Genomic DNA, 24,164 nt, shown 5'->3' with positions numbered 1-24,164 from the left:
GGTTTTTGTGATAGCAGTGTACTGATTTGAACTGTGGCCAACACAGAACCAGCAGTTCTTGGAGCAAGTCAGCGGTCTTACTCCCCTTCCTAATATTATCACAAAAGCACCATCAGAAGCCATAATGCTTCAGTAGAGAGGTCCAGGATTGTATTAACCTTGAAGAAGGAATTACTATCTAGCCCCTGGCAGCATCCTTTAATTTTAAATCAAAGGTTGATGCAAATGTTGGGGAGTCTTTTGAAAATCTTGTACTTCTGTTTCTGCTCTGTGGATATACAGTTTGCCAGTCATGAGTCTAACATACACTTTAAATGAGTTGATGGTCTTCTTCAAAATCCACTGAAGGCAATGGAGTCTTTCAGTTGATGTCAGTGGGCTTTGGATCAGATTCAAAAGTGAGGTGTTTTTTTTTAAAGGTGACCTTGAAACATTAATCTCTTCAGTAACATCTTAATTAAAATGAATACAGCAGCAGACACTTAAGTAGAAGAGACTGTTAATACTGCATCCTTAATCATCCCCTCCCCCTTCCCTGGTTTAGAGAAAGTAAATCTCAAGTGGGGGGTAGAGGGGTGATATTCCAGGCCACATTTTGGTAAGAAGGGGCCACTGTTAAATTTGTGAGGTCAATTTAACTCGCCTGTCTCCTGTTCCTTTCCAGTGTTGCCAAGCTTCTGGAGAAGAACCCATTCTCTGTCAGCACCCCGAATCCTTTGCTTCCTTCTCCTGCCAGTCTTCAGCTCGCTCAGCTCCAAGCTCAGCTTACCTTGCACAGGCTAAAATTGGCTCAGACAGCAGTCACCAGCAACCCAGCAGCTGCAAGCGTCCTGAATCAAGTGCTCTCCAAAGTGGCTATGTCTCAGCCGCTGTTTAACCAGTTACGGCATCCGTCCATGATCAGCACCCCCCAGGGGCATGCTGGAGGACCTCCACAAGGACCTGGGATCAGTAATGCTAGGTTTCCATCTAGTGGAATCCCTTTTCCAGCACAGAATCCGGCTCTGGCAGCACAAGGAGGAAGCACAGGGCCTCTTGGGAACATGCAGACGCAAAACCCAAGCGCTGTGGTCATGAACCCCTTTGGGAATGTAATGTCTCAGGCGTCCAGTCAACAGGCTGTAGTGATGGGTCTGAATAAGACTGGTCCCTCAACTGTTGCAGGAGGATTTTATGAATACAGTAAACAAAACGTTTCTGCCCCTCAAGTGTACACGTCAGACGCAGAACAATCCACTCAGCGCAGCTTTATAACCACTGGGTCCCATTCAGGAGTGTCCTATGAGGGTCATTTTTGTCCTCCAGGCCAGCTCAAACATGACAGCCAGTCTGGGTTTCAGAAAGATTTCTATGGACCCAATTCTAAAGGGCAGCATACAGCAGGGGTACAGCCATTGGCTTTCCCGGGTGATCAAATTGTGAGTCAAAAAGTAGAGCCGGGTCCCGTGTTACATGGTGCAGGTACAAACAACCAATGGGAAGATGTCCCTAATTTCTCCAGCCAAAACAAGCCTGACCTAATGCCCAGTCCCAGCATGTGGCCATCGACAAGTCAGCAGTATGAAATAAGAAATGAGCTCTACAACCCTGAAGAGCCCACCCCTGACACAAAGTTTAGCTCTGGGGCTCCACCTCCTTTTGGCAGACTCAACAATAGTAAACAGAGCCTCAGCAGTTCCCGAATGAGGCAGGATGAGGACCTGGCGGCAAATGCATCCAATTTGCCCGTGAGATCTCTACAGGCTCATGAGTTAAATGACTTTCATGGGATAGCTCCGCTTCACTTCCCACATGTCTGCACGGTCTGTGACAAAAAGATCTTTGATCTAAAGGTAAGTCATTCTAAGGGATTGTTCTGCTCTAAAAAGTGATTTGATGAAATTGATTTTGGGGTCCCTATGTTCATATTGTCTCACTTCACTGTGCATTAAAAGGGTTGGCTGTACAAGTAAGAATGTCTTGGTTGATTTTTAAATGCCAGTCCTAGAAATGTTCAGGGGTGTAAGTTGTAGCCATGTGGGTCTAAGGACAGAGGTAAGTCTGATATCTTTTATTAGACCAACTCAAATAGTTCTAAAAAATGACAAAGGGTATTTATACCCGAAAGCTTGCTAAGAAGGGCCCTAGAAATCAAATGTCAGTCTGAGAGTCAGGTTGTATTCTTTTACCCTTGCGTATTCTCACAAGACACAGTGATGTTTTAAAACAAAGGATTCTACCTGTGTGATCCTAGCAACCTTCATTAGTGTAATCCAGATATAACTGTGGGCATAATTTGTGGATCTGACGGACAGATTGTACTTCTGTTTTGCGGCCACATCAACATGCCTGGTGCAGAGGGGCTGGACCCGATGATTTTCCAAGGTCCCTTCCAGCCTTAGTCTATGATTCTATGACTATTTATTCCAGTCCTGTGAAAACGGTGGAAAACCAGTGTTGCCGCTCTTTAGCTTGGTGTTTTTTAAATCACTAGCTTAAGATGTGAAAGCTAAGGGTCAAGTCTTTGCCTAATTCAGAGCAGAGTGATTCATCCTTATTCAGTCCAAGTTAGGCACAGCAGGTGAGTATCTCACCTTTCAGGCCGGTTGTAATCATACAACTATCGGATCAAAGTCTCTTTCACCTTTATGTGCCTAAGTGGCACTCACAGGTGCAATTTTTTGCAGTTATGCAGGCTTTGGATTCTGTTTCCACCTATAATGAATAAAATCGCCAGGTATATTTCTAACTCCCTAGTGATGGAGGCAGAAAGGTTCCCCCTCCCAATGATTTCTCTGCACTTAACGTTCATTGGATGAAATGGATTAAAAAAAACCAATGGGCTCATTTATGCTTCAGTGGGGACAGTATCTACCTCATTGCATATGATCCTCTTGACTTGCTTGTCTCCTGTTGGGGAGCCAGCCTCAAGAAGAGGTCTAGAGAGTGCCTAGCTCAAGGCCTATTACTTACAGCACTTCGCTGTCAAGTGAGAGATGCAGGTTCAAGCCCCCTGCAGGTGAGAAGCTTAGTCTCCCACGCTCTGGACAAGTACCCTAACCACTAAGCTGTTCTGCTGATGGCTGACAGCCACTATGTAAGGGTCTGATGTCTGGGGAGAGTGAGGCATTTTCAGACTTTGCTGTTACACCAAAGCATGATTGATGGATTAGTCTGTAATGCAACCTCAGAGAGGCATCTCAAAACAGAAGATGTGATGGTTTTCTTTTTTTTCCGGTTTGCTTATAAATTGAAATAAATAAGTAGGGATGATTTCCTGGAACTGTAGCTTTTTAATGCCCATTTATCATACTTCCACTTATAATGTAAGAAAGGATGTCAGTATGGGATGAAAATCTGTGGGGATCCAGTTTCATTCCATTTGAGTTTCAGCATGAAGACTTTTTTTTCATAAGGTGTAACTTTTTAACTCTTACTTCCTGAATAACATGCCTCACATGCCTTGCAACCTTTTTTTTTCATGAAATATTAAGTAATTTATGCTTTTAGTGTAGGAAATTAGACTGTTCAAGAAAAAAGCAGTGTTGCATGCGGGCCTCAAAATTTGCTTTGCTGATAAACTTTATTTATTTTAACATAGGACTGGGATCAGCACATTAAAGGAAATCTTCACATCCAAAAATGTATGGTGCTCTCGGAAAAGTAAGTATTGCTTTAGAGATTCCAGGCCACGTTAATTGCTGATTTTAGTGGACTTGTATTAGGATCAAACTTGAGCTTCTCATATTGATGACATATTTGTGTTCACTGTATTCCTGCTTCTTGAAGCTTTTTCTTTTTTCCTTTTCAGCACTGGCATCCGGTGTGCATTAAGTTCAGTAGATGGAACGTTGCACTTATCGCCAAATAATGCTTCAATTTTTAACCCTTCCAGTATTGAAGGTGAATTGTTTATTACACAATTATATTACTAGTGCACATTGTAAAATTTAAATAATCTGGTGAAACAAATAGCCTCTTTACAAAATTACATCATAAAAGTTTCATCGAGAAGCTGCTTGTTTAAGCAGTGCCTAGAAAAAGAAAAATCAAGAAAGGCAAGATTCTACTTTAAAATATGAATTTTGTTTTCTTTCCATTAGTGTTTGATTTTTACAGTAACAGAAAGCAATTTCTAATGCAGCATAGAAGCTAGAATGATAATTCTGATTTATTCAGGCCTCTTTTTAATTAAGCACAGGAATGCAGTTAATACAAGTCAAGGTTTTCACTATGTATACAATCCATTATTTAGATTTCTCATCAAACGTTGGCTCATCTTATGCCACTGTGTCGGCAAGATCCTTCAGCCAGCCAGTTCCTACGTTTTCTTCCCTTCCAGCTGGGGTAAGAGTGAGTATAGAAGCCAATTATTTTCCTTGTCCTCACCTTCATTGTAGAAAACGGACTGTTTGCAGATTAATCAATGAGTCAATTTTCAGAAGAGCATGAAACATGGAAATTTTCAACTCCAAAGAGGTTCAGTTTGGGATGAAGATCTGGGCTAGTTCTTATCAATTCAAAGCATTTAATTCACCATTATGGTTAAAAAAAAAATAAAAATCTACAATTGATTCTGAATTGTTCCCATACTGAAGCTCTCCCCACTTGTCTGGCAACATGAGAAGAAGAGAGTGGTTGTAGTCCATAACTGGGGTGATTACAGTGCTGAATTAGGGAGCCGTGTTCTGCTGATCTAGTTTTCTGTTAGCTAATAGTCTGTGCTACTTGCCTCATCTGCTTCTGTCTGTAACATTTCAGCCAGTTCACTTCTGTGCACAGCCTCAGCTCAAGTCGTAGCTCTGCCAAGCTTTCATCGCCATTCCTCGCACACAAGTAACATTTCTGTATCCCAGTCTCGCTGTGCTCATTCAAAATTCTGACTGAGTGAACAAAAATGGCGAGGGGCAAACACAAACCAGAGGCGAAAGTAAAAAGTGATTCTGAAATCAAAAAGGTTAGTAGGGTATTAAAGGGTAGCAATTGACAAGGGTTAAAATTGGTTGTAGACAGAAGAAAAAATCTATAAATGGATGTAGGATGCTAGTATGATGCAAATAATAAAACCTGTTTTTTATGTTCACCTTTGTATGTTGGTCTACTGAGCTGTGTGGTGTCAAACGCACCTTGGAAACCCAAGCTGATTCTGTCCCCATCTCACCCCTCTGCTTTAAGTTACCATCCCCGGAAATGTCACCTTGTTTCCTTTAAAGTGGTCAGTTTTCTCTTCTGTTCATTTTGCTAATGCTGTGAAAGTTCATCATTAGGAGTATTATGTGAGAGGATTTCCATTTTTCACCATCACAGAACGAACATGCACGGTAAAGCAAGGGAGAGTGCGTTATAACGTCTGCCTTTGTGTGCAGAAGCGGAGAAAGAGCAGGTTATAAAGGATTGTTTCATTTCATCATGTCTGTCAAGTTAGCAACGAATGAAATTGCCGTTAATACCAATATCATCAATATTATCGCTTAATAGAGCCTGTCAGTGTTTATCACTTAAAATGGCTGCACAAGACCTGCTTGTGGATGATCTGTGACATGGTGAAAGGTGGAACAAGTCATAGTTTATGATTTCCTTGGAGACTTCTGTGCCCCTTTCTCTTCAGAAGTGCATTGCTTATACAGAGGGCTGTATTAGCTTGGTTCAGATGATTTACAGGCTGGGTCATTCAGCACCCAATCTTAGTAGCGTATAAATTATTATGCTTTTATATAGCAGTATTTTCTTTCAGCTAAGCTGCTGCCATTTAACTGAGTAGCAGGGAGATTACGCTTGGCCCTGTATGTAATGATAAACAAAGTATTCAGGTTTCGGCAAGAATCTGCTGCACATTCTTTGGCTGTAAATAGCTTTATCTGTCCACAGGTATCAAATGCAGTGATACTTATAAAATTACGCTGCATGAAACTGAATTCAGATTTCCCGGTTATAGAAGAGCTTGACTGGTTGGATGAAGATGGTTTTTCTTCTTTAGCATATTGGTGAAGGAGCCATAACAACAACACTTGTTGACTCATCTGTACTGTGCCAACTGTGTATTATTTGGGATCTGGCTATTGGATAGACTGTCCCAATAATGGATATCTCTTAAAATAAATCCAGCCTTTTTAGGGCTTGGAGGGGGGAGGGTGGGAAATCATTTTGCTATTTAGTTTTTTTTGTCCTGTCTTGGGATGAAAACAAATGTTGAAATCTTAAAATATTCCTTAGAATGAAAATTTTTTTTCGGATTAGCTCTAGAGAAGCTGCAGGCCATGCTGAAGAAAGGCAAAGAAGCCAGGTGTTTGGTTAGAGGAAGGATACAGAATTTGAAGAGCAATGCCAAGCATTTAAAAAAGATCTAGCAAACGTGAGAAAAGGAGTACGTAGGTTAGGAGTAATGTTTAACTAGTAATATTTAATGAACCTTAGTAGTATGCATCAAGTGAGTTATTCAACAAATTCTGTGTTTCAGTATGTGACAGATTTGGTTAATAAATTCCTTTAAAATTGATTGTAAAAAACATTGACTAGCAGTGTTGCAGAGAGCCATGTCTAAGGTTGAGTATGCAACTCCTCCTTAAATTACTGGATATAGATGTGGATTTGGGTTGTGTGAGAGAGCGGGTATTTTCATTCTGGCTAGTTGGTTTAGTCCTTGACCTACTAGTTGACAAGTACATTTTTCAAGTCCCATAGGTTTTTACAGCCATGTCGGGACAAAGAGAATCATTGGCTTAGTATTTTTGTTTTTAATTGTTCAGATTTTAAAATAGTGACGTTTGTTTGAACACTTCAGTTGTGCCACTTGGTAAAATGTTGTTGCATATCAGCAAGTATTGTGAGCCACCCAGACTTTATCTAGGGTTGACCCTGTTTCTGGATAAATCTGTACAAACAACAGATTTTACAGGAATGGGACATGGAGCTATAAACGTGCCCAGGTGTGCTCACGATATGCATAACCCTTAACTCTATTCACCAAACCTAGTGTGCATCCATAACCAAACAACTGAAATGGTTTATGGTCTTGCATGTGTTGATGTTTTCGTTTTCAATGTCACTCTGCACAAGGCTATTCCAGTGTAGCTTTATATTACTCACAGTGCCTGCTAAGTGGATGTCTGACACCATGTTGTTGTTCTCAGGAATACTGGCAACGGCAGCCCAATCATCATCCTTAAATAAACCAAAACAAAATATTATCAAGGGCCAGAGCAGCTCAGCCAACCTAGTCTGACACCTCACAGCCCCAGCAGCATCCGTCCTGCAAGCTTCTATACTGAATGTCAGTTTTGAAGGGGAATGTGTTATTCGGTCATTACTGGGACTTGGGCTTTGTCCTAAATCTCTGCTCTTGGATTCGGCCATAATTGTAACGTTCCTGAGCTTGCTGGGACACAGGCTGTTTCTTACGATTTCTGTGCATGTGTACTGCAGCCAGCACAATGGCAGTGTAGCTTCACACAGTATACAGACTTGGAGACAGGATCCATGCCTTTCTCTGTCCAGCTGGCAAATTACTCATGGAAGCTATATATAGTCCTAATAAGTTTTCTTTTAATAATCAATATGTCACTTATAACTAATGTGCAATAGCTCAATGTTTAAATTAAGGGAGGAAACACACTTGGTATCCACTGGAGCTTAACTAGCATTGGGATTAGATATAAAAAACTTAGGAGGAAATGTATTTTATCAAAGAAAATGGAAACATTTCATAGTGGTTTTGTTCCCTGGGAACAAACTAGTGTAAGATGCTCAACACCCTTAACACCTTTTTTTTTTCTTTGCCAGAAGCTGTGTTTCTAATGCCTTGCTTAGTATCCACCTAGTAAACCTAGCTAATGCATTAGTCCAGGGGTGTCAAACTCATCTGGCCTGCAGACCCACTTCATCTTCTTCCCCCAGCATACCTGATGTGGCAGATGCTCCAGCTGGTCTGGGACCCATGCTGCATGGGGCACAGAACTGGGAGGGGGCACAGCGGGCACTGCATGCAGTGCAGTCTGGCTGCATGCAGCGCCTGCCTCGGCAGTGCTGGGACTGTACTGCACACAGCACCTGCTGCAGCCAGTCCAGGACATGTGCTGCCTTGCTGGAGCAGGTGTCCTGTGTGACACACTTCCCAGAGCAGATGCCATGTGGGGCACAGTCACTCCAGCTGCAGTGCGCCATGTGCAGTGCCCATTCTGGCCACTGGGATCCATGCCAGAGCAGTTGCTGGATCAGGTTAGCTGGCAGAGGGATCCAATGCGCACCATGCCCCATGTGGGTCGAATCAGACCCAAGGTCAGCACTGGGGGCCAGATGCCAGGGCTCTGTGGGCTGGATCTGGCCTGTAGGCTATATGTTTGACACCCCTGCATTAGTAAAACAATGGAAATGACTGTTTCCTTTTTATTCTGAAGAAAAAGTTGAGAAGTCAAGATGATAAACTCAGAATAACTGGATAATAATGAAAAAGATGCATTAACTCATTAAAAATGCATTTATCAATTTAGTCGGTGAGTATTATTCAAAAAACTCTATTCATGAAGCAAAGAATAACAATAACAGGTCGTTGCCTGGGCTCTAAGCAGCCTATTTTAAGGTACAGCTAAATAAATACTGTACTACATTGTGTCTCTCCTACATAGCATTTTAATGCAAGAAACATTCATATGGTCATATGCTAAAGCATGGGGCTTTACAAACGCAGATAGGTGACATTCACTTTCTAACTTGCAAACGTTGATGACAAGCCAAACATTTGTGATGACTCCAGTGAACTTGATCCTCCTAGCTCAGTTGATTTGTATCTTTCCTTGAACTGGATGTTCTGAATGAAGGTACGGTTACTCCTTCAGTAAACTCCTGCAGTGCCCAAATACCAAGATAAGTCCAGTTAAGTATTTCCACACTTACCTCCTAAGTGAGACGTGAGTATCATTGAGTAGGTTAACTCATGTACATCTCTCTGAACCAGGAGTGTAAAGCCGCCCTTTCCACTTATGGGAGACAGGAGACTGCTTTGGGAATGACCCCAGCTTTTCAGAATAGATTTCTACTGTCTGGAAGTGATGACTGCTCTGCCAGACTCCTGTCTGTGCCAAGGCAATTAGGAAGTTTGTCCTGCTTGTGGGTGTGTTCACTGTGGAAAAGTGGCCTCAAATGGGAAAGTCATTGACATGTCGTGTTGACATAGTGAACGAGGAAGGGAGTATGTACAGTATGTGAAATAGAAATGTAACTCCCCTCCTCGCAAATTAAATGGGGCTTCCTTTACTTCCTACATAGTTCAATCCAGAAGAAAAATTTTATTTTGCCCCACAGCTAACTTCCACCCTTCTGGCAGTCACCTGAACTTTTTCCAACCCAACTTTTTCCAAGTTCATAGATTCTCAGACCATAAGGCACCATTACAATGATCTAGTCTGACATCTAGGCCAGTAGACTCCCCTCAGTTAACTCCTGCTCAAAATAGAGCCTGTCTTTTAATACAACATCTGACCTGGATTTTAAAAGTTCCTGGTGATGGCGAGTTCACCACCCTGCTTGGTATGTCCTGCCAATGAAAAGCTGAAACACCTTAGATAAATCACAAACAGTTGAAAGAGGGATGTTTGTCTTTAAAAGCTATTATTCAGCATTGAATATTACTTCATTTTATACTGGAAGTGCAAAACCGTACTTAATTCCTGTATTATATGCTGTACTAAAATTTTTTGTTCTTAGTTTCCACAAAGGAAATCCACCCTTGGTCGAGTAGTACACATCTGCAATCTCCCCGAAGGAAGCTGCACAGAGAATGATGTTATTAATCTTGGACTTCCCTTTGGGAAAGTCACTAATTATATCCTTATGAAATCTACTAATCAGGTATTTTGCATGTCATGCTATGAATTTAGGCATATTAATTTGTAGGGGAGCTCCTTATTTGTACTAGAATCTTGAATATTTGAAGTGTGCTGTGAAAGTCAAAAGAAGCATTATCAAATTGCGATTAGGGTCAGACACTGGCTGGAGAATATCTTGTTCCTGCCTTTTTAGCCAGGCAAATAAGTGAAAACTGTCTATTAAAAAGTGAAAATTAGAAGTAAAAGAAATTTAAAAACACCCCAACAATCATTTTGACTGGCTCCTTTGCCCATATTACTTTGTGATATATTTTCAGAGTTCCCTTTACTTTTTTCCCCTACTCTTTACTGCATAGCTGGTAAAGCTGTAGGAGAGTATATTATATTTGGTTCTGTTTCATTCATCACTGAATGCTTACTCCTCTGGCTACTAAATCTTCGTGCTTGGTTATTCCCAAAGAACGCAGCCTGGAGTCTGAGATCCCAGGTTGATTTTACAGTGTTACATTTAAACTGTAAACTGACGCACAAGTATTTGGAAGTCACTGAAGAGGAATAAGTCTGAAATGGTAATTTCTTGTTTTACAATCACTCGTCTCACAATAATCAAATTTTAAAATACAGTAAATTTACATGCGTGAATTTGCAGTTTCCATTTAAATGTCACATTGAAATTTATTTAAGTTGTAATAAAGCTGGCAGTTAACAGCATTCTGATTTTTTTTTTTTTTCATTCACCCTGGTTTGTGCTGGAGACAGACATGTCCCCGAAAGTTTTGATGTTTGTTTTGTTTGCACACAAAAGGTTGGATACTTAAGGAGTCTGCAAAAACTTACTTGGAAATCCCAGGAGTAGCATCTCTTATTGCAGTTTCAGTTACGTTATTCCTGCTTCCTATTTCCAATCAACCATAATGTACGGAGGCATCTGAGAAAATGGGGAAAAGTGAAAGACCTTTTTCAGTATTTCAAGAAAGTTCTTGAAAGTTTCAAATTATTTCTTGTTTTTCTTAAATTAGTTTCTTCCTCCTTGTTTTTAGTTATATGTCATTTCTTGTAACTGGTTTTAATCCACTCTTTTTTAAATATAGTGGAAGCTGCTTGAAGATATTAGTGATACAGGTGAAAAATTAAACCTTTGTGAAAATTATGTTTTAATGGGAAGGCTGTTCTAAACTCTGGTGTCAGAAAACTCCACTTAAAATAAATTCCAGCTGAAGTCGTACCACATTCTTCTTTTGCTATGTTTTATCTGCCATACAGTAGATTTACACACCTCTTCTGTTTCATGACAGGCCTTCCTAGAAATGGCTTACTGCGAGGCAGCACAGGCCATGGTACAGTACTACAAAGAGAAGCCCGCTATGATCAACGATGACAAGTTACTCATTAGGATGTCTAAAAGATACAAGGAACTTCAGCTGAAGGTAAACTGTAAACTTGTTCCTCATTGTATGGTAACACTGGAATAACTGCAGTCTTCCCATAGAAACCCTTCCAAAAACCTCTGCTAAATACTTGGTTCTAATCAGTATATTAAGAATCTTGGAAAAAATAATAAAAAAGCAAGAAATTGAGGCAAGTTAGCCTCAAACCAAGACATGTTAACAAGCCCATTTTGCTTGACACTTGGCTTTTGCCTTGTATTTTAGCTGTAGGCTTCCATATCATTAAATATCCACAATCTGGTCCCACTGCACCATTGATTCTAAAGCGTCTACTCCGCTATCTTTACAGACAGATTCCTATATTGCTCAATTGAACATGAGTCTAATCTGCAGCCAGGCATGAAACTCTACAGATGCTGTGGGTTTGTCTCTGTGGTTCAGGGCAAGATGCTGAGATCTGCCACTGCTACATTGAGAAGCTAAGTTTATGGGCGTATGCTCAGTGCCACATTTGCCCATCTGCAATTCTGAGTCAGAAGCTAGCAGGGGCAGGCCCAGAGGGGCATGGTAGTGTGGTCACCACCGCCTCTCCCCTTTGACTATGTTGCATGTAGGAGCTCTCAGCAAAAGGTCCGGCTGAAGCCCCTGCTTTGGCAAGGTCCCAGAGCCCAGGGGGTGAGCGCTGCTGCCGCAGCTTGTCTCCTCCTTTCACCTGCTGCTGAATTCAGGGAAGGGCAAATAGCAGCCCCTTGGGCTTTGGAGTCATGGGAAAGCAGGAGTTCTGGCCAGACCTTGCCCCAGTCAGCTGAGGAGCTCAGAGCTCACTGCTCTTGCGCCGCTCCGGCAGCCTATGCTGACCAAGCAGTGAGCTCAGAGCTCACTGCGTGTGCTTGGCGGAGCCAAGGCTGCAAGTCTGCTCTCCTCTGCCCCATTTTTAGATCTGCTTAGTGGAAGCTAGTACACATGATGAGGTATGGAGGGTCTCTGCACAGCCACAGCTTGTGTCGGCATGGTAGACATAGTGCATGGGGCGGCAAAAACAAGAAGTCTTTTAGTCAGTCTGCAGGTCTGACACAGGTAAGTGTTTCTTCGGTGGCTCTGGGAGGAGGGCGCACTTTTTTGTCAGAGGGAGCCTTTGGATACAGTCCCTACTATCCAGCTCTTTATGCATTTAGCATTGTAACAGTTGTTGGATAAAAAGACAAATAACCTAAATAACAGAGCAAGATCTCAAGACTCCTCCCAAGCAAAGGAGTGCCCTTGTGCCCAGACCACAATGTTGGACTCCCTCTGACTTGCTATTCTTGCTCTGTGAGTCTTGCATTCTTGGCTGCCCAGTTACAACAGGAGGAATGGAGGATCCTGCCACATAGCCTGGCCCACAGGTCATGGTTAAGGCACGGTGTAGGGAAGAGGAAGATAAATCTGCTCAGAGTGAAGAGGGCTTAGAACACAAGTCTCAGATGCTCTTACCATGACACTGTTGGCCAAAAGGTGTGCACCACCACTGTGCTTTGTGCTTCCCTGTCATTCGGTACATTCTGGTTCAGGTAGGCACATCCCCTGAGCAATCTGGAACTGGACATGGCTGAAGTGCCTCTCGTACAGCCCTTGGTCTCTGACACCTAAGCTCCGAGGAGCAGTAGGAGTTCAAATATCCCTCTCTGCCACTCATTTTCAATTGCTGGCAACAGGTGCTCAGCAATTGCTTGGCAGTGAGGTGCTGTGAGCCATTCTTAAGAGGCACATAAGTGTTCTTATTCACTGTATAGGAAGCTTAGGCACTTAACCCTGTCAGTTTGTATCACATTTTGGAGCAAGGTGCCTACAATTGCCAAAATTCCACTGTCAAATTTTCCTTGCATTTAGCTTTACTTGACTCTCCCATGGCTACACTTTTGTAGGACTATATTCCTAAATAGGCTAACCAGTGAAATTAAATACCAGGGCCATCCATTCTTAGGAGGCAAATGAATGCATGACATAGTGATCTAATCCCTGTATTAGAACATGTTTTAGGTTGTTTCCTCTTTCAAGCAGAGTCCTAGACAATATTTTGTAGTGAACATGTAGCAGAAAAGAGAGTGTCTTGTTTTCAAAACATAATATAATCCAAAACTAGTGCTGTATTATAACAGATCAGTCTTTCCTTCTTACGCAGTTTTAGCACATCAGTCACCATGGTATTGTACTATGTACTCTAGAAAAGTTTGGGAGGAGAACACAAGAGTCGGAATATTATTTCACAAGCAGTGTACTAAAAGTACATGGAAAATCACTTGAGAGAGGCTGCTACTTGTAAAATAGCTTGGAAATGCACTGGATTCTAAAGAGGCGATTTTTTTGATTTACTTAGAAACCAGGGAGGAATGTGGCAGCAATCATCCAGGACATCCATTCTCAGAGGGAGAGGGATATGTTCCGTGAAGCAGACAGGTAATGCATCACCCCTGCCTTGGTTCAGAAGGGAACTCGTAGAGCAATAAAAACCCAAATGCTGAACACTGAGCTGTTACCTCCTGTGTTTGAAATGATACTGGATGCTTGGGAAATGGAGCACTGGAATATTTGCTAACCTACTAGTCAAACAAGCAGTGCTTGTGTTCTTGCTTGGCTTCCTTCGTGTTCTCTTCTGTGTTTTGAAAGTTTCTTATATGCCACTCGCATGATTCAGTGAAAAATTACAAATGAACAATGTGTTAAAGCAGCGGTTCTCAACCTTTTTGGTACCAGGACCCATTTGTAAACATCGATGGCCAGCAGCGTTCTCTATAAGCTGTGTGGTGTGCACAGCCATGCAGGTGTGCTCATGCCACGCTGCCAGGCACACCTGCGTGGCTGCGCATGCCACACAGCTTAAAGAGAACGCTGCTGGCCAGTCCTGACCCAGTAAATAGTTTAAATAGAAAACAGCCCCCTGGCCCTGCTGGTGCCCCTCACTCCCAACCCATGATCCCAGCCCCCCAGTGGGGCAGAGGGTGTGGGTGGGGGGCATGTGCCCCCCAGATTTATGCAACCGCAGTGGGCATGGGGTTGCAGCCTGGCTGTACCGACTTGGGAAGGAGGTACCTCCATGGCCTAGAAGGCAGGACCCAGTGTGGGAAGGCAGACTGGAACAGTGACAGTCATTGCTGCCAGCACTACTGGGACCCCTACACCAGCTATGCCACCAATAGCGTGAGGAGTAACAGATGGGGGAGGTGGGGGGCTGTGCTGCCCTTGCCTCCTTCCTCCACCAGCTGCTTACATGCTGGGCTGTGGCTCTACTCTGCTGCCATGGCCTAGCACTACCACTGCTTTCCTCAGGCCACCCATGCTGCCCACCAGTCCACTTCCCCTCTGGGGTAGAGTTGCTGCCTTAGGGGAGCAGTGGTGGTGGTGACAGCTGGGCCATGGAGGCAGGGTAGAGGGCAAGTGGCTGGCAGCAGGAGGAAGTGAGGGTAGTGCAGCCCTCCTGCCCTCCCACCTATTACTTCTCCTATTGGTAGTGGTGGTGGCTGCCACATACATGTGCACATGGCACCCCCTGCCTGATCACCCTCCTCGTGCTCCCCCCAGCCCCAGGCAGCCCCTTGCAGGCTGGAACTTTGACAGCCTGCAAGGGGAACCTGCCATTTCCCACACTTTTCTCCTTTAAAGGAGACTCCATTTTTAAAGTTTCTTTGCAACCTATTTTTGGGTCATGACTTGTGGGTTGAGAAACGCTGCGTTAAAGCACACAGCCTAACAGATAGGATGCAATTGGAAAGATGATGCTTGTTATAAATAAAATAAATGTTTTAGTAATAATTATTACTGAGCATTGATTATGTTGTGCATGGCATCTGAGATGCAAACATCAAGACAATCCCCTACAACCTGAAGGTGTGTCAGCACTGATGCTTAGTGTTATGCTTAGGTTGGCATCAGCCAGCCTTCCCTGCTACCATCAGGTCTTGTAGCCTGCACCAAAGCTTTCTACACTGTGCTTCTTACTTCTGGACTCAGTGGCACTGGGATGTATATCCCAGGTTTCCTTGCATCACGGAAAGCAGAACCCTTCAAGGAATCAGCTGCGAATCAAATTTGTCTGTACTTACAGCCAGTCATGAAAGGAAGGGGAGTGTAGGAGGGACATGAATAGGGAATTTCTGCTAAGGTATTTCTGGTGCTTAAGGCCTTTAGTGCTTACGTGTGTGTGTACATGTGTACACACACACTCGCTCACTCTGCAGAGAGAGTTGAGCTAGGAGATGAGTGGCAGCAGAGAGAACCTCATACCCAGGAGTTCAGCACAGCTTCCAGGATGAGGTTGGAAGCCCAGGGATGGGCTCAGAGGTTTATAATGTAGATGTGGCATGCATGAGCTTGAAGAAAACCTTTCAGTTCAACCTAACTACCAGATAAAATAGATAGACAGTCTGGATGCGCTGGGAGAGCCAGAGGAAGGAGCCACTTGAGCTAAAAATGTATTTCAGTGCATGTCTCTTGTTTTTCTGGCTGTTTCCCAGTACTTGCGTTTATGGGCCTTGCAGCTGAAGTGGAGGAATAGCCACAGAATTAAGGATCCTTAAAACTTGTAAATCCAAGGTAGATGTGCCACTTTTAGCACCTCACTGATAGCAGGGGTGCATGAACAAACAGTCTGTCAGTTCAGGGTGTTAAGCAAGTCACTGGCTTCAGAAAACAGGACCTTTTAATTATATTCTTTTAAGTACATTCCTTCCTGATTGATTCTGTGTGATGCGAAGGTCAGTGCAGTATTAATCACCACCTGCTGACACGCACAAGCCTGCAACATATGTATAAATGACAGCCTGCCCAAAATTAATCAGTGCAGTTTTTAAGAGGGGGGGCTCTATTGTGCAAGTGCAGGAGTCACTAGCTGTTTCAAAATGGGCTACGGCCTTCCTGCAGTTCCTTCAGACAAACCTAGTTATTTGCTTATTGCCTTCTGCTGCAGGTATGGACCAGAGAGGCCACGGTCTCGCAGCCCCATCAGCCACTCCCTGTCGCCAAGATCCCACACACCAAGCTTTACTTCCTGCAGCTCACCCCGCAGTCCGTTGGGCACCGTCAAGGCAGACTGGGGAAATGGAAGAGAGTCATGGGATCAGTCCTCTTATTCCAGAAGAGAAGAAGAAAGAGAGACAGCACCCTGGAGAGAGAATGGAGGGGAGAAAAGGGACAGGACTGATGCATGGGTACATGAGAGAAAACATTATGCACGGCAGCTGGACAAACTTGACTTGGATGAACGGACTGAAGGAGGCAGAGGGCACAGAGACAAATATTTAAGGGGTGGTTCGCCCAGCTACAAGAGCAAGGACGATGATTATTACAGAAAATCATCCAAGCCAAAATCTGATAAGCATCAGAAGCAGCTGCAAGATACATTGGCAAAGCCTAAAAGAAAGGAAGATGTGAGATTGAAAGAGCGCAAGCATTCTCACTGTGAGGAACCAGTGAAGGAGAACATCTCTGAACAGAAGCCCAGCAAGGGGTCTGAGGGCTCCAGACACAAGCAAAATGATAAGAATAAAACAAAGAAAGCTAACAAAGACCAAGAGGCAGATCCTACAGCTGCTAATGAAAGCAGTGATGCAAAGGAAGCCAAAGCGACTGAGAATGAGGTAAGGGGGAGCTTGTTCATCTAGAACAGGGCATGCTGCATAGTGCAAGTGAAAAGATTTAATGTTGGAATAATGGATTTTTAGTGGGCTTGTAATGGCTGTGGAGCAGCAATCAGAAACTAGTCATTGTAGTTCCCTGTACTTGACTGTGATGCCAGTAATGCTCATAATTAGTGCACTGCTTCATTTAATGACCTGGCAGGGGCTAGTTGTCTTCTCTCAGCAGAGAGCAACGAATCAGTCCATCCATTAATTCACGGTTCTGAATTTCTTGGCAAACTCTGCTGGTAGCTGACATTGCAGTCTCTATGGGCGTGACCCTGTCTTGGTTGGAGTGAGGAAGGAGGGTTTTAGGGAACTCCCCGGTTCACTGCCACTCCATCCAGTGCTCAAGGGCAGCCCCAACTTATGTCCTCGCTCTGCTATGTCTCATCCCACACTTGGCATGCCAGTTGATATGCTCCCTCCTTCCCTTTACAAGGTGGTGGGGATGATGGGCCCCAGAGCCTATCATTGCCTGAACAGAGAGAGTTCTCCAGTGGCGCTCTCTGGCTGCTGTAAAGCCACTTTATGCAAGCTACATGAAGACTGTCTTCGATCTTGTTCCTGTTGATGTGGTTCATCTTGTTTTCTTGTCATGTAGGGGAAGATCCGTACAAGTCTCTAGGGTCACATCTTCATGGTAATCTTACTGTGCCCTTAAGCATGTGATGCTGCTTTGCACAGACTGCCCTCAGGTCTAGAAGCAGTCTAGCCAGGTCAACCCACTAGGTCTGGGTAATGAGCTCAAGGGCAGGCCAACCGTCTGTCACTCAGCAGTGCTAATTAAGGCACATAAAGTACTTGGCAGATGCAACTATACTGCTTCTGGTTTTGGGGGCAGGCTGTTGGGCTTGAGGACACTGCTGCCACACATTGTAAGTTTGCTGTGTGAACATGAGCTAACTGTGTTAAACGGTAAATCTTGTACGGGTTTTAAAGGTAAAGGGCACTCTTCTGGCCAAAGGGGCTTCCTCCAGATCCAAAACCAGAAGTCCCATTCTTCCTACCTTTTTCTAAACACCACATCATTTTGTGGGCTGGTATTTCCAGAATATGAGCTGTGCGTTTCTGAGTCATTCCTCTAAAACTAACCAGTAGCAGGAACTCATTTTGCTGGTGCTGCGTGTACTGTTGAGTTGACTGGAAAACAGGAGAGGAGAGGTTGAAAACTGTTGTGAATTTCCTTTTTTCCAGACAACTCTCTTCTGTAATTTCCATTTTTCATGCCCTGCCCTCCCACCACCGCCCAAATTTCCGGGGTTTTTTGTTCGTTTTTTCTGCCTCTATTCAGAGTACAGGACTCCGATCACTGAGGCTTTCCCCAGGCACTTGCACAAACTTTAGAAACAAAGGATGTGACGTTGTGAATGTTTTCACTGCCCCAGACTCTGGATAGAAACATAACGGAAATCTCTCTGTTTAGGATTACTGGCGAGTGTCACTACAGCTATACATGTTGTATTTGTTTTAGCTTGGGAAAAAGGAGCATACTGCAGAGAAGAGCTCACCTTCAGCTAATAAACATGGAAAAGAATGTGGAGAGCCTATGGAAAGTGCAAGAAAAGAGAAGGTAAGTCATGCCTTACTGGTTTAGCTGCTATTATAAAATGAATGAAAGTCAGCAGATATTCTGAGTTGAAATGCTAAACCCCAATGAAAGTCATCTCTGAGATTTTTCTGAGGGCCTGTTTAGATTCATTTACCTCTTCTTGACCTCTGCATCAAGGGAGAGCTGTTCTGAGGTCTTCAGAGGCTTTTTTTTTAGTTGCTCTTTCCTCGTGTAGTCTGCCTCGCATGCATAGCACTTGGCAGTGGCAATTAACTGTAACGTATGCCTGAAAGGACTATCTTAACTCTGCACACTGTGTCCAAAAATAGGGCGTGATTGCTTTGCAACTGAAGAGGAGGGTTTCAGAGAAGAAATCTTTCCAGAACGGTGAGATTAAATGGATGGCATAGAACTCTTTTTAAAAAATATATATTTCTGTTTGATTGAATGATGTCTTTTCCAACACTGAAGTAGCATGGAGCAATATCTTTGGCAATTCTCCAGCTTCGTATCTTTAAAGTAATGGGTTAATGGTTATGGAAGCTATTGATATCTCTTACAGTAGGAAACTGATCTCCCTTCAAGAACAGTATCTACATGAGTGTTAGCGCCATCTTACGGCTCTAGGAGAAATTATTTCAAATACCCAAACAGGGGAAACCGTAGATATTTTAATCTTTTATGTGCATTAGGAAATTCCAGGAGCTGAATTCAACTTGTTGCAAATATGCATTAAAAATAATCAAGCCTTAGAATTAATGCAGTTCTCCAAGCCAGTCCTAATGTTTTGGAACAAAAGTCCACTGTCTAGCACTGAGCATTTAACAACAACCACATTGCAGATTTTGGGAGTTTGGCATTCATCTGCTATTTCAGATGACAACCATCTTAGAATCTTTCTGAAAGCTAACTCTCCCACAACTTAAACCGGGTTGTACCAGCATGTTTTTGGCAAAGGGTCCTTGATGGTGGACTGAAGTGACGGTAGTAGGTGACCACTTACTTGTTACTCTAGCACATAAAAGAGCACGTAGAACAGGGGAGGCCAACCTGCAGCTCCAGAGCCATATGTGGCTCTTAATATGCGTCTCCTTGAATCTTTGCGCATGGTGCAAATGGAAGCTGGTCACTGTATACTGGTGCAAAGATTCAAGGAGACGCCATATTAACTTCTGAGGAGCTACGTGTGGCTCCGGAGCTACAGGTTGGCCACCTGTGACCTAGGTGGTGTCATAATATGCCCATAGTATACCTCAGCAGCATACCTAGTCCAAAAGCATCACTTACTCCAGCTCTAAAGCCCATATTGATAAGATGTCATGACTGCTCTTTCCCTACTTGTTTGTTACAGGAGCGGGACTGGGAGAGTGAAAGCGAGATGGAAGGTGAGGCCTGGTATCCATCTAACATGGAAGAACTAGTAACAGTGGATGAAGTGGGAGAAGATGATCTTATTATGGAACCTGATATAACAGAACTTGAAGAAATTGTTCCAGTTGATAAAGATAAAACAAGTTCAGAAATGTGTCCCTACGTGTCTGCCATTTTAGAACTGAAAAATGACCATAGCCAATTAAATAGGAGTGATGGCATATTTGCCCATGAAACCATAGACCCAAGTTTTGTGTCAGCAGAGGAAAGCATAGGAGCTTCCAGTGGCTGTCAAGAAAATGATGATGCAGTTACTAAAGCATCAAACCTAAATCTGGACACTGAACAGAAGCCAGATACATTGCAAGCAGACAAACTTCATAGGGATTCTAATTACCATGATAAGGAGAGGAAAATGGAAGGAAGCTGTGACTTAAAACCAGAAGATCCCCATATACCATCTGATCATCTGAAAGAAGAGACCCTCCAGCTCCCTGACCAGTTTACGGATGATTATAAGCAAACGGGATCACAAGAAACGGAGAGCAGAGAAGTCATGGAAATGCTTGTGAAAAGCACCAATGAAGGAGCAAGCCAAGGAAGCCAGGAGTGTCAAGAGACCAAGGGTAACTGCTGCTACTATGTTTGATTTTCTTTCAGTCAAGAATTCTTGTGAGTTCTCTCTCCCAGTGCTGCAGAGTTTAATCTCTTGCTAACAAGAATTCACGCTGCTGATAGTATGGCTTGTCCTTGGGCTGGCTCAGTTAAAGAACCACACTTCCATCAGCCAAGTTAAACTATTAGAGGCTTTTAGTCAAATGGTGTCAAAGAAATAAAGTCACTTTTAAGCTTTCTGTAAAGCATTATCAGCCATAGCTGTCACATCTGGGTTCATGTAAGTTGAGCTGAACTCTTGGAGCCTTCTGCTGAAAGCACATTGAATTGTCAATGAAAAGTGACAGTTCTTGCAGATCAAAAAGTATTAGAAGTATCTCTCAAGCCTGCCTGACTCCTACCCACATAAGAACTTCAGGGTCTGTACTTCTTACCTGAAATGCAAATATGTCATGGAAATATTTTGTGGATGAATATTTTTCATGCAAGTGGTATCACTTTTTGTAGAGACCTGAATTACCATATACAATTATTTCTTGTTTGTTTCTTGTAATATAACATGATAATTCAGTGCCAGAACATAGATATACTAACAGAATAAGCTTAATTATACCTGCCTACTAACATAATAGCTATTAGGAATAAACAGCTTCAATAGTGTGACATTTCCCAGTCATGCTCCCATTCCTACATCGCATCAAACCTAGATCAAGTGACGGCCAAACCTGGAGTCTTACAGCACGTAGAAGACACAGTTCAGTTCAGCTCCATGGCTGCTACTCTAGGCTGAATGATGGAGGTTGGGAAGAGTAACTGGTTAGAGATGTTCTGAGTGGAAATGCTACCAGCTCATCCATTTGCCTACCAGGCAGTCTGCCAATGCCCGTGTGCCTGGGGGCAGTACTGCCAGGTGAACTACCTGGGGATCAAAGGCACTAATGCTTCAAAAGTCTTAGGCCAGCTGTTTCCCTAGGCTTTCCCATTCCCTGTGCAACCTGCTGGGTTGCAGCTCACAGCCTGAAAATCTTTGGGGCTCTCACCCTTTCCACAAAGCCTAGCATATTGGCTTCTTTCTCAGAGCTGGGAGCATGTAAGCCTCTGGGTAAAATGGGCCCTCTCAGGCTCGGCTGTAGTCTGCACAGCAGCAGCTTGGAGATCCTGAGTGCTCCAGTTCAAGGTAGGGCTTGCAGGATTTTACAGCGTCCTGCTGCTGACCTGAAGCCTGGAAATCCTGGGAAGAGCTTGATGTTCACGCAAAAGCTGACCTGCCAGAAGTCAGCAACTTGTTCCTGGAGAAGGCAAATAATACAAATTCTCAAAACATTGCAGAGAGGTTTGTTGTAAGCCAGGGGTGGGCAAAATGCAGCCCTCTAGGCCATTCTATCCAGCCCGCATGGCCCCTAAAACATTTAGAAAATTAATATTTATCTGCCCCTGGCTGCCTGTCATGTGATCCTCAATGGTTGCCAAAACTCAACAAGAGGCACTCCACCCGAAATAATTGCCCACCCCTATTCTAAGCCAGAAATGCAGAACTCTGAACACCAGCCCTGGGAAGGTGAAGGGGGTTGGTTCAGACCCAATACGTTTCCTTTGTGAGAGAGTGCAGTCCTTACTCGGGTAAAATTCCCAGTGTGGTAGGAATTTTGCTAGACTAAAGACAGCTGAGGCTATAACCGCAGGCTGAGAATCAGGATGGCTTATTCTTAATTTTGTATCTTAATAATAAAGCCAGGGATCCTGAATGCTTTTATGTTTAGAAAAGAACAGAAAATTTCCAGGCTTGGAAAGGAGGGAAAGGCCATTTGTTCTAAGCAGGCTTAATCCTTCGTGGCAAATGAACACACTATTTTTGTGAATGTTAAGTCTGCTGTCTGCATGTATTTAACATGAATAGGGACCTACCTAAATCACGGTTTTACAGATTTTGCAGAAACCATGAAAAACAGTGGGAAATCTGGCAGTGACTGCAATTTCCTGCAAAATCAACCAAAAAAAGTGGTAGTGATGTAGACTGAGTAAAGGCACCTTCTGCCAGTCAGTGGCAAGAGGCAGGGCCGCCATGAAATGCCTGTGAAATTGGCTCTGCACGCTGCAAGCAAGATGAAAAACCCATTTTCCCACCGTGTCTCGGGTATGTCCCTAAACATGAATACAAAATAATGGTATTTGTCAGTAGCCCTCTTATATAAAATGCCACAAGTACCAGTAAGAACATTCTGTCTGTCTGTCTGTCTGTCTGTCTGTCTGTCTGTCTGTCTGTCTGTCTGTCTGTCTGTCTGTCTGTCTGTCTGTCTGTCTGTCTGTCTGTCTGTCTGTCTGTCTCTCTCTCTCTCTCTAATGACAATAGGCAATTAGTCAGATGGAAAAATTCATAAGCAGCAAAAACAAGAAACTGTTTACTGAAAACTTCATAATTAGGTTGGGAGTTTCTTTTTGGCTAGTTATTGTCAGCCGCATGGTGTTAAACTGAATGGGCATCATCTCTAGGTCATGTTTAGCATCTGGCTTCATCGAAAAAGTGGTTTAGATGGAATTGTTAAAGCTACTGTTTTCATTTAGTGCATTTGTTTGTCTGTTAAGTGAATTCTAGATGCACAGAAATGAAATCTCCTGAATACTCAGAGGTGGAATCTAAACAAATGCCTCCTTCACCGGCCTGGGAACAAGAGGATGTGTTCACAGAACTCAGCATTCCTCTAGGTAGGTTTAAACATATGCACCTTGGGAGCAGCGTTCCTTCGAAGCTGCATGGCTGTGCAGGTGCACTTATGGCATGCTGCCCAGTGTACCTGCACAGCCGCACACACCACACAGCCTAGAAGGAATGCTGCTTATGAGTCTGAGACTTTACCTATTACAGTACCTTGAACTTGCAACAAGATGTCACTTGAAGGCTGCTAATTGTATTTATTTGTCAAAACAAATTACAGGAGAATTGGAAGAGGTAGATATAAGAGGGGCTTAAACAATGAAAGAACGGGGATTTTTATTCCAGATGATGATTATAATTGTTTAGGACATTAGGGATATCTGTTAATGGCACTGATGAGCTAAAAGTGAGCACCTTTGGTCTTCAGTGTCTAAAGCATAGAGATGACCCAGGATATGTCTACACTACCCAAGAAGCGAGGCCGGTTAACCAGCACTGAGCTCTGTGCTGCTGTGGCTAAGCTGCTAACAGTAGCCCAACTAAATAGTTTAAAGCTAGCTCAGGTATCTCTGCACTACACTGCACTTCCTTTTGGGACTGTGGTGTACACATTGACATTCCTAAGGAAATTGGTTGGCCTTTGATAGGAGCGTTGGCCAGTGATAAGGAAACCTTAAGAGTGGAGTGATCTTCTCATTTTCTCTCTAAAAGAAGGAGCTTTACATACAATTCAAAATCTTGTGACATAACAGTATCTAGTGATTTCGCTCCTAAAATTACTGATTATATTACACAAGCAAAGATCAGCAGCAACACACACACTGTGATCTGCACTAATATTGGCATTCTTGTGGATGGTTTGTGTAACTTGCACATAAATTTGCCAAAAGTAAGTATTGTAGCAACAAGATCATCCCGTTAGGCAACAAGACTATTTATGTCCAAAAACTCAAATCCATGTATTATCTGAAAAATGTTTAAATGGAAATGCATATAATATATAAAATAAAAGGCATACAATGCATAGTTGAAGTTTGCAGGTTTAAAGTTGTCATTTTTAACTGTTGTTGATGGATATCCCAGCATTTGAAGTTCCTTTAAGTGAAATGGCAAATAGTACATGTGGGAATTAGC

The 24,164-nt window shown here is 43.2% G+C and overlaps 1 protein-coding gene across 8 annotated transcripts in view; it reads left to right on the top strand.

Moving 5' to 3' along the window:
- Positions 1-24,164, top strand: part of RBM20 (RNA binding motif protein 20) — a 145,042-nt gene that overhangs the window by 113,149 nt on the left and 7,729 nt on the right. For 7 of the 8 annotated variants that reach the window (XM_090056863.1, XM_090056868.1, XM_090056866.1 and 4 more), the window contains 11 exons: positions 665-1,832; positions 3,581-3,642; positions 3,791-3,882; positions 4,235-4,332; positions 9,679-9,822; positions 11,096-11,227; positions 13,545-13,624; positions 16,131-16,800; positions 18,314-18,412; positions 19,743-20,388; positions 22,961-23,080. In XM_090056863.1, coding sequence (XP_089912989.1) covers positions 665-1,832; positions 3,581-3,642; positions 3,791-3,882; positions 4,235-4,332; positions 9,679-9,822; positions 11,096-11,227; positions 13,545-13,624; positions 16,131-16,800; positions 18,314-18,412; positions 19,743-20,388; positions 22,961-23,080 — 3,311 coding nt within the window. The remainder of the gene's footprint in view (positions 1-664; positions 1,833-3,580; positions 3,643-3,790; positions 3,883-4,234; positions 4,333-9,678; positions 9,823-11,095; positions 11,228-13,544; positions 13,625-16,130; positions 16,801-18,313; positions 18,413-19,742; positions 20,389-22,960; positions 23,081-24,164) is intronic. The other variant, XM_090056864.1, reaches the window with a different exon arrangement.

The sequence above is a fragment of the Crocodylus siamensis genome, chromosome 7, assembly GCF_052110815.1.
Source record: "Crocodylus siamensis isolate JL-2025a chromosome 7, ASM5211081v1, whole genome shotgun sequence".
Lineage (NCBI taxonomy): Eukaryota > Metazoa > Chordata > Crocodylia > Crocodylidae > Crocodylus > Crocodylus siamensis.
Note: the sequence above shows the minus strand (reverse complement) of the source record. Positions and strands in the feature narration are given on the sequence as shown.